We start from the raw sequence: 11,147 nt of genomic DNA, 5'->3' as shown, positions 1-11,147 counted from the left end.
ATATTGTATACGAGGACCATATTCTTGATTCGAACCTACGACCAAAGTATCCTGACACCATCGCCGTAGACCACTTGACCCTTGGCGACAGGTTCACCACAGTTTTTGCTCGGGCAAAAGAAAGTATTCTCCCAAGTGTGATGGCTAAAACTGAAACAAACAAGGAATGGTTATTCGATGGTGATGTACTTGATGCGCTGATATCTGTGTTTTGGACCTTACGTTTGCTGTGTTTCGGCGACGGTATTTCAGCCTGGTACTGTTTGATAACGTTTGTATGTGTTACGCGTCGATTCAAAATTGAAACAATATGTTAATCCAGAATTCTGTACGTAAAAGAACTTAGTGTGAAACCAACACACAACCAGCAAGTGGTCTACAATCAACAAATGTATAAACATTAACTAGGATTACAAATCAATACAAATTACTGCACAGTAATTACAATGGTAGTACACAATAGAGTGGTAGTACAATATGCAATGGCATTATATAATATGATGACAGTGGTCAGTATAAAATACAAGAATGCAGTGGTGATAGCAAACGTTAGTGGTAATGATATATATTCATCCAGCGGCGACAGTAGTCAGGCTTCCGTGAATGTCTAAGCAGGGAATCAGGGATGATGGGCGATCTTCACATGAAAGCTGGTTCCAAAGCGATGAAATACGTGATATATGAAATGTGTGAGAGATAGTTAAACACGATCCCGTCTCCTTATATACAACCTACCTGCTACTCCCTGGAACCTTCAAGACAATGCTTTAAGGCTCAAGGCAATGCTGGACAAGTCTCCCGTTTCCGGACGTCACCACACCACTCGAGCATCTAAATAAAGTAACGTTCTGACGACTGCTTACCTTAAATAGTACTACATTCCTAACGACAGATCGCTACCTAAATACAATGCAATGAGCATCAACCGAATCTAAACAGAAACATTTTAACACAACTACAATCATTATTAAACAATAAAATACACTGCTGTATAACAGTAGGTTTTTGATCACATACAATTTTCAACCGTTTATTCTCTTTTGCCCGTCAAGTTAGTAACGGTACTACTATTGTCATATGTCAGCAGTATCGCTCCATAGACTTGAGAAGACATATATTTGTCCCGGTGTTCTTTGTGAAATAGAAAACTTAATAATACCCTATATACACTCGATGTCTTGTATAAGATGTAGACAGACTAATGGTTGTCTGCTGAACAACGTGGCACCATGTTCTCTAGGTCGTTGAACATTTGCCGAAAGTGTGTTATCGCCACTCCGCAATTATCTCACATCAGATAACTGAATTACGAGTTCTCATCTATAAAACAAGCCACCCGTTCTAAGATGACATTGTGCAGGCGAAACTCACCATCAACATGCGCTGGACAAGGCTGTTGTGTTCCCTCTACTGTGTGTTTGTAATTTTGGAAGGTAAGTTAGTTTCAGATTTGAAGAAGTTTTTTTAATGTTTCACGTTTTGTTTATTTTGTGCAATTTATAAGTTTCAAAGTATTTATAATGTTTAACCTTGGATAGTCACGATATGGCTGAAATATTGTCGATGTGACTTAAAATTTAACTCACTCACTCCCTCAGTTCCTAACTTTAAAATTATTTCATTCAATGACACAGCACTGAAGTGACAACAGTGAGTAATGGCTGTGACACCAGTACGTAACGGCTTTTGACACGAATAAGTAACGGCCATGATACAAATAAAAACATATCCCCCCTCTTTTGATTGTCAATACGTAACTACCAAATATGTAAGTACTTTATTATATGAATATCCACATCGTCCATCTGTTGCAGGAGCTTGTGGCTACCAAGATCAAGGCAACCCATATCATGACGGACCTCTGACAATACAAGAGCAGACCATCTCAAGCTCTGGAGGCGGTTCCCCACTACATGCGAAAGGTATACTTACTCAAGTATATATGGGTGAATGTTTCTCCGTAGTCGCGTCCAAGATTAGTGCACTTACATAGCGACGTGCATGTGTGTGTGTGTGTGTGCGTGTGTGCATGTGTGCGTGGGTGTGTGAGGAGTTGCTTGTACTAGTCCGGACTAATGCCGATTTATAGTGCTAGCCCACTGAGATACCATGTCGCAGTTTAATGTGAATACCCCATTCAGACACAGTATACTGACTCCAAGCAGACCAGTCCTTGTTTGAGCTCTTTAATGCTGAGCGCCAGACAGGGAAACAACAAGTACCTTTTAACGTCTTTTGGTATGATGCAGCCGGGGATCGAACCCCGGACCTTCCCCTTTCCGGGCGGACGCTCTACCACAAGACCACGGAGGTGGTCCCATATCATATGACGAAGGGAAGCTTATCTAAGTACATATAGGGAGAGGGGAGTTGTAGATTCTTTTCAAATGACATATATATCGCATCGAGTGACCTGACAAAGGCGATTTTTCAGGAGTGGCGTGAAATATCAAAAAAACATTAGGAGAACATGCGATTAACGAATACGTGATTGTTATTCACGAGCCGACACTTATACTAATATATTGTCTTACTCTAAACACATCCCTGCTTAAACAAATATATACCTATTATTAGATTTTGACAAAACATCCTTTTGTGAAAGATATTTGAAAAGAGACCAGAATTTTATGTTGTCTGTATTTATACTGTGTGACTCGCCTTAGCAAATAATAAAAAACAAAATCGGAACATTTTTTAAAGAATAAAATGAAAACAAACAGAAATATATACGTATGCCACATGTTCTTATTTGTTTTACGTGTGTTCAGTGTTCTCTCCCCTGATGAAGGGGAACTACTCACCCGTGTTCTTCGTGGGAGGTCTTAATGGCTACGTCATTGTAGAAGCATATCAGATCGTCCAAAAGAAGATCGCCTCCCATGGTTTTGTCGTCATTGGGGTCGACTACAAATTCCCCGTCTTGAGAAATTCATCTCTTAAACATGAGGAAGAACTTGGTCAGGACCTGAATAATTTTTTCGACGAATTAACTTGGGTTTGTTGAATTCTTTATTAAAGATTGAGAATTATCTCCCCTAAATTCAAGATTTGGAAGACACCTGCAGCTTCAGTTCGGTCGTAATGCGCATGTCTGCTGCTCACACGCACGGGCTTCACGCGCGTCACTTCACACTGAACATAGGCATTCATTGAGGGGTTTCCAAGCACGCAAAAAGCACCCGAGTGAAGCGTTATGTATAAGTTATTTTCATAACAAGAGGGACATTTCTTTCTGTTAGAAATATAATTGTATTCGTTGTGTCATTTGTTTGTTTTAGAAACAAATTCGAATCATGAAGTGAATTGAACTCGATACTTTTCAGTTGAAATCCCACCTGGAGAACTTAACTCAAGTAAATATTCTGTGGAACCAGACATCTCTGATGTGTCATTCCTCCGGATGTGACGTCACGATTCGGATGATACGGATGAACAGCTCCTTATTTCAGGTTGGTCGGTCGCCAATTTCTTTAACGCTCCCCTGTGGAATTACAGACCGACCCGTGAAGATCCGGGGTAGAATAGGTCTTCAGCAACCCATGCTTGCCACAAAATGCGGCTATGCTTGTAAAAGGCGACTAACGGGATTGGGTGGTCAAGTTGATGCATGTCATCTTATCCCAGTGTCGTAGATCGATGTTCATGATGTTAGTAGTCACTGGATTGTCTGGTCCAGACTCGATTATTACCAGACCGTCGTCATATAGCTGAAATATTGCTATGTGCGGCGTTAAACAAAAAACAAATAAACACAATGCATGGCGCCGTGATATTAAGCAAGAATAAGGCTGAATGCAGCGGAATATTCTTTTACTTTTTTTACGTATTTTAATTGTACTCTTTCAGGCTACAGTGTTTCTAGAGCCCATGAGTTTTGATGTTAAACCAATCAACGTGACGCTCCCGGCCTTGATGTACGGCACCCAGCTGGCGGAGGAAGGATTGATCACGTGCTGTATACGGGGCTTTGATTACCAAAAGTTCTTCGAAATTTGGCAGTGCCCAAAGATAAAATTTGAAGTGGCGGTGAGGATATCAGAAAGTACATCTGTACATTTCATGTCACCAGTACATCGTCCACGTGGCTCACTTTGAGTGGCTACTTTCATATGGCCAATGACCGGTGCTTGCCCCGAGAGGCGACTTACATGGGGATTAGGTGGCAACATTGTGTAACCTGCTTGATTGTCATGACACGGTACTCTGAAGCTACCATGTTTCCAAGTTAGATTTTTAATTGATTGTTGTTTATCGCTGCACTCAGCAATATTCCAGCTATATGACGGCGGTCTCTGAGCAATGGAATCTGGACCACACAATCCAGTGATTGATATCATGAGCATCGATCCAATGTAGGAACCAAGTCAGCTCGGTGTAGTATTGTAGATTTAAACATGTCAATTTGAGTTTATACACAACAAGTTATATCAAAAGAGGCATGTTGTCATTGGACGATCACAGTATACTCTGAAGTTATGGATGACAGTAGATGAATTTTTTCCAGGATTTTGGACACTGTGACATCCTGGATCCAGTCCCATGGGAAGGTAGGTTCGACAAAGTTACTGAAATTTAATATCCTTTCCATATCTTTCACCATTTTGATTTTTTATCTAAGAGAGGACGTTATATATGAGATAGTTGTGCATTTCTCGTGAGTGAGTGAGTCTAGTTTTACGCCGTTTTTAGCAATATTCCAGCAATATAACGGCGGGGGCCACCAGAAATAGGCTTCGTACATTGTACCTATGTGCGGAATCAAACCCGAGCCTTCTGCGTGACAAACGAACGCTTTATCCGCTCTGCTACTCCACCGCCCCCTTCCTCTAGATGTGAGGTGAAATGGGGTTTAACGTCGCGTCCAAGATTATTGCACTTGTATAGCGACGTGCATGTACGTGTGTGTGTTTGTGTGGCTGCTTGTACTAGTCCGGACTGATGCCGATTTATATCTCACTGAGATACCATGCCGCAGTTTAACATGAATACCCCACTCAGACACAGTATACTGACTCCGAGCCGACCAGTCCTTGTTTTAGCCCCTTAATGCCGAGCGCCAGAAAGGGTAACAACAAGTACCATCTTTTAACGTCTTTTGATCGAACCCCGGACCTTCCGCTCTCCGGGCGGACGCTCTACCACTAGACCACGGAGGCGATCTTCCTTTCTCTAGAACCCCATGCTTGTCGTAAGTTGCAATGACCTGGTAGGTTGAGGGTGAATGGGCGTAGATTGTAGGTTGCACTTTTTGGAAAAAGAAGAGTGCACTGCTTTGTAATGTAATCAAGAATTTTGTATTAGTATTTATAACCCTCGTGAAAATCATTGGCCTTTTCTAGCATTTATACCATACAATTGTCAGCTTAGTTAGTTACGATGTGGTTCATTTCAAAGGCTGCCATGTCATCCACTTCTGCAAGACGACCGACGACTCGAGGCTGGAGGAGTATCGCCAGTTTGTACAGGGGATGGTGTCTGCTTTCCTCATTGGCTACACACAGGACTGGACACCCGCTCTCAACTATATCGTAAACCGGACGAACGTTCCGTTGAAGTTATTAGATTTCGGCGTACAGCTGTCGTGTTGATACTGCACTTACGCAGGTAAGATGACGCTGGGGACCAGTGTTTTGGGATTGATAGTAAGAAATAATCCGAACCTTCAAAAAACATTAAGCAGATACCATTCTAGCTTCAATTTTCCCAATGTATGACTCCGTAGGATGACTAAAACATGACACTTGCGGTTGAGTACATTTATAATTGTTGGGAAGAGTTGGGAATTCGTATTTCTCTGATATACATGTACGTATAACGGAATTATTCTATCAAACACGCCATTCTGTTTTTGGTGTTTTTTTGTAACATGGAGAGGATACTTTAATAGTAAATACTGATAGTTTTATTGTAACAAGACATAAACGTTCGTGATTTGGATCAGAAATCCGGATTCCTTGAAAAAAAAACGGATTTTGGGGAAATTTTTTTCGCTGAAGAAAATGTATGACATTGTCTCAGCAATATTTCATCACATCATTGTTTCAGTGCTGGTGATGACGAGTATGTGAAGATCTGGAATTGGAGAAGAGACGCTTGCTCCGCCCAAACAGTTATGTCCTGTCCCCTCAAGCAGGGAACCACACCGTCAGCGTGTAATGCCATGCTGGAGCAGATCCTAGGTTCGATGACGGATAAAACAATTAATTCACACCACCAGCACACGGGGAAAGTGTTTTAACTGTTACAGTCTTGTATTTCATCACAGATTACCTATTATTGTAACGCTGTTCATTTTCAGGGTAAACGTATGACTATCACTTCTTGGCACGAAACCACGAAACCATGTTCAAAGACTTCAGCCAAGCCCCAGACCCAGCCCACCCCCTACCCCCTAAAACATTTTTAAACACCTCCACCCACCCCAAATGATAGAGGAAGGGACCGAAATGTCTTTCTTAGGACGTTGATTGTTTAATTTGTTTAGGCAATGGCAGGCAGTAAAAAAGTATTTTTAGCAGTATAAGCACGCAAATATTATTGATAATAGTAATATTGTTAATGGTTTTCATCAACTTCCAAAATTGCTGTTTACTTTTTTCACGACCCTGTCCTAGAATGTCCGTTGACACGTGCCAGGCTTCTACGTCATATCATGTTGACGTGTTGATAAGAACAGATAATCAACAAGTCAGCATGTTCCCATGATTCTCAATGACAGTGCAAGTCTGCAATATGACATAAATGATTCCTCCAAGTACAAATGTATCGACAACAACGTACTGACTTCATGACGAGTTGCTCCCCGATGATTGCATTGATATGGTTTGCAATAAATAAAGAATATTATGTTTTTATGATATGTAGTTCATAGCATGAGCCATCTGTCGCAATTTACGATGCAAACATTGTCGCACTTACTTAACACCTGTTATCACACAGCATGTTTAAACATCAAGGGAGCAGCCATTTGTGTTTTCAGGTAGGGACTGGAGATCAGCATTTTATTTTTGATGTTTAGTTGCGCAATTATTTTGAATAAATAGACGTAATGAACTGTATACTTTGGACACTTGTCTGAAAAAGGCACATTATTCGTTTCACTACAATACAAGGCATACGTAAATGATTTTTTGTCCAACCGATCCGTGGAAGAAAAGGTCTCCAGCAACCCATGCTTGCCGTGAAAGGCGACTATACATGTCGTAAAAGGCGACAAACAGGATCGGGTGGTCAGACTCGCCGACTTGGTTGATGCATGTCATCGTATCCCAGTTGCGTGGATCGATGCTCATGATGTCAATCACTGGACTGGTTCAGACTCGATTATTTACAGACCGCCGTCATATAGCTGTAATATTGCTGAGTGCGGCGTAAAACAACAAACCAAAAACGTCAACTTACTACAGTGAAGACAGCCATGTGTGATGTCATGTATCTCTGTAATAAATATGAATTGAAGCTTGAAAACTGGAAACTTGCTCACGTCATGCCATTATACAAGAAAGGTGACAAAGCATTACCCTCGAACTACAGACCAATTAGCTTGTTATCTATTCTTGGAAAACTACAGGAGAGATTAGTTTTTAAACGCTTATACAACTATTTCAATATGAATAGTCTCCTGTACAAATATCAATCCGGCTTTGTACCAGGACATTCTACTACCTCACAATTAATAGAAATTTATAATGATATTGTCTCATCTGTCGACAAGCACGAATACTATTGTATGGTATTCTGGGATATATGGAAAGAATTCGACAGAGTTTGGCATGAAGGATTACTTCATAAATTACAAAAATACGGTGTAACGGGCAAGCTATTACTATGGTTAGAAGACTATATTAGTCAGAGGAGACAAAAGGTTTTTGTAAATGGCAGCTTTTCATCTTTGAAATTCACCAGAGCCGGTGTCCCCCAGGGCTCGGTATTAGGTCCCTTTTTGTTTCTGGTCTACATTAACGATCTCGCTGATAATCTAGTGAATTCCACTCGCCTTTTTGCAGACGATACTTCCATTGGTACATCATCTCTTCACTTACAAATGATAGAACACAGATTAAACAGTGATCTAGAGCTTCTCAATACCTGGGCCAATAGATGGCTAGTTAGGTTTAACCCGGACAAAACAACATTTATTCTGTTCACTCATTGTAAAAACCGCACTGCAGATATCATTTATAACAATACCGCACTAAGCGCATCTATCTCGCACAAACATCTGGGCGTTACTCTCTCCCATGATATGAAGTGGACAACTCACGTTGATAACATTTGCCGCTCAGCTTCCAAAATGATTTGTTCGTTAAGAACCGTTAAATATTTACTTGATCGACAAACCCTGTCCAAAGTCTATCTTGTTTTCATAAGGCCTATATTAGAATATGCTTCAGAGGTATGGGACAACTGCAGTCATGAAAATTCCGAAAAACTTGAAATGATTCAACTCGAAGCCGCTCGCATAGTGACAGGTCTCCCTAAATTCTCCTCAAGATCGAGTTTATATTTTGAGACAGGATGGGAATCACTATCTTATAGGAGGTCAAATAAAAAACTCTGCACAATCTACAGTATTGTTAATAACCTATGCCCATCGTATTTACATGACATATTACCACCCAAGGTATCAACTTTTAGTAGATATGAGTTACGAAATCAGAATAATCTGAATTCGCCGCAAGCACGAACAGTCACATACCAACAATCATTTATACCTTCTTCAATCAAATTATGGAATGAGTTACCCCCTGAATACAGAAGTGCAACATTATTATCAAATTTTAAACACATGATTAAAACAACAATTACAGCTCCACCTCCATACTTCTCAATCGGCAACCGTAGAGCTAATATTTTACATACACGCCTAAGGCATTCTTGCAGTTCCCTAAATGCAGACCTCTTTAAAGTAAATTTATCTGATACTTTGTCCTGCTCTTGTGGAAACCCATGTGAAAACAACATACACTTTTTTCTTGAATGTCCCAATTACACTATTCCCAGAAATATCATGTTCGCTAACATTATAAAAGCTGGAACTACATGTACAATACAAAATATTCTCTACGGTGATGTATCCCTATCTGAAAGTCACAATAACCTCATCTTCAACAGCGTTCAAAAATATATACTGTCGACTAATAGATTCGAGTAACCCTTTATCATTAATACAGAATATCGCTCTGCGACCATTTATTATTAATTACGCCATCAGTGAATAATCTGCATGCATGTATATGAATACATGTGTATCTCTGCCTCCTTCTGTAAACTTAATGTTTACGGGTATATATATCCTGGTGTATGTGTGTAAATATGTGTATGTATATATATGTATGCATGCGTATTCAAGGGTATATGTGTATTTATGTACATGTAGTGTGTGTAGGTATGCATATGTGTACATGTACATAAGTGTATGTATGATTGTGTAATTATATATGTAGTTTTGCATGTATTTTGGATTAATGTGTACATACAAGTAAACTGTGTCTAAAGACAATTCTTATGCATGACTGTCTATGTTACTCTTGCAAACATTATGTTTATGTTCTTGTGTAAATATATTTCTCTTTGTTACTTCTCTTTGTAATAAGTATATATGTATCTGACTATGTGTATGTATGTACGTATGAGTATGTATGATTGTGTGTATATATGATTATGTGTATATGTTTGTATTTCTGTATACGTATGTATATGTATGTGTGTATATATATGTGTATATATATGTATAATCAATGTCTGTACATATAGAGTAGGGAAAGGGCCACCTAAGTTGGATAACTTTTGCCCAATCCCGTTGACCATATATGTCAATAAAATATGTTTAAAACAAAACAATTGAAGCTTGTGCATTGTATTTTTGTGTTTCCGAAGATGCTGTAGCTTAGTATATAATGAAAAGTGTATATAATGAAGTATAATAAAAAGTCAAAATGTGATTTGTCACCCATAAGGTCCCTTATGTCACAGGGGGCACGGGGGGCCCAGTCGTCTAAGGCGCCGCGATTCGCTGTGCAGAGTTGCGTCCCTTGGGCACGCCAGAAACCTATGATTGTGGGTTCGAATCCCGGTTCGCCCCGATTATGTTTCTAGGTATGTCAGCACCATACCCGTGCTCGTGGGTTTCACCGAAGTGGTAAACGTCTGAGACCTGCATCACTTCGGGCTTTCCTCCCACATAAAGCTGACACGCCGCGATATAACTGGAATACTGTTAAAAGCGGCGTTAAACCCAACTCACTCACTCACTCACCCTTATGTCACGGTTGTTCACATTTAACGTCCCAAACTGGCTTCCACGGGAGATATCGCGACAAAAAGAAATTGCATCACAATGCTTTGCAGACCATTTATCTCTGCCACTGTGGCTGGTCAGCTTCACTTTTTACATTGATTTGTTGTTTAACGCCGCACTCAGGAATATTCTAACTATATGTCGGCGGTTCACTTTTTACACTCAAAACACTGGTTAATACTGTTACAAACTGATACAGTCAGAATATTGACTTTAGATGGAATGTAGCCATGTGTCTTTTGATTCTCTATTTATCAATGTGCGTACCGATACGTATGGCCCGTGAAGATCCGGGGTAGAATAGGTGCGCAATTATTTTAAATAAATAGACATAATAAACTGTATACTTTGGACACTTGTCTGAAAAAAAGGCACATTATTCGTTTCACTACAATACAAGGCATACAATCATAAATGATTTTCAGACAAATCGATCCGTGGAAGAAAAGGTCTTCTGCAACCCATGCCTGCCGTAAAGGCGACTATGCTTGTCGTATGAGGCGACAAACGGGATCGGGTGGTTAGGCTCGCTGACTTGGTTGATACATGTCATCGTATCCCAATTGCGTGGATCATTGCTCATGTCAGTCACTGGATTGTCTGGTCCAGATTATTTACAGACCGCCGTCATATAGCTGAAATATTGCTGAGTGCGGCGTTAAAAACCACCAACCAACAACCAACCAACACATATGTACCTTTCGATGAAGATCAATGTCTAAACGCTGAAAGCTCATTTAGGTGTGATTCTTTCCATTCGATGTTAAGTGAACAACAATGAAGCGAGCTTGCCAGACACTCAATCGTAACCAACTCGTCCCATTCCGGGACAAGCCGAATTGAA

General features: G+C 40.2%; 1 protein-coding gene across 1 annotated transcript; it reads left to right on the top strand.

The window, feature by feature from the left end:
* The first annotated feature begins 1,818 nt into the window (after positions 1-1,818).
* On the top strand, positions 1,819-7,229 carry LOC124141515. The gene is made up of 7 exons (XM_046509552.2): positions 1,819-1,922; positions 2,772-2,998; positions 3,327-3,452; positions 3,850-4,029; positions 4,508-4,550; positions 5,398-5,607; positions 6,049-7,229. The coding sequence occupies exons 2-6, from the start codon at positions 2,786-2,788 to the stop codon at positions 5,589-5,591; spliced, it is 756 nt and encodes a 251-aa protein (XP_046365508.2). The 5' UTR covers positions 1,819-1,922; positions 2,772-2,785; the 3' UTR covers positions 5,592-5,607; positions 6,049-7,229.
* Positions 7,230-11,147: the final 3,918 nt, after the last annotated feature.

This window comes from Haliotis rufescens, unplaced genomic scaffold, assembly GCF_023055435.1.
Source record: "Haliotis rufescens isolate VD_foot unplaced genomic scaffold, xgHalRufe1.0.p SCAF_26, whole genome shotgun sequence".
In the NCBI taxonomy this organism is placed as follows: domain Eukaryota; kingdom Metazoa; phylum Mollusca; class Gastropoda; order Lepetellida; family Haliotidae; genus Haliotis; species Haliotis rufescens.
This window is presented reverse-complemented; position numbering and strand designations above follow the sequence as displayed.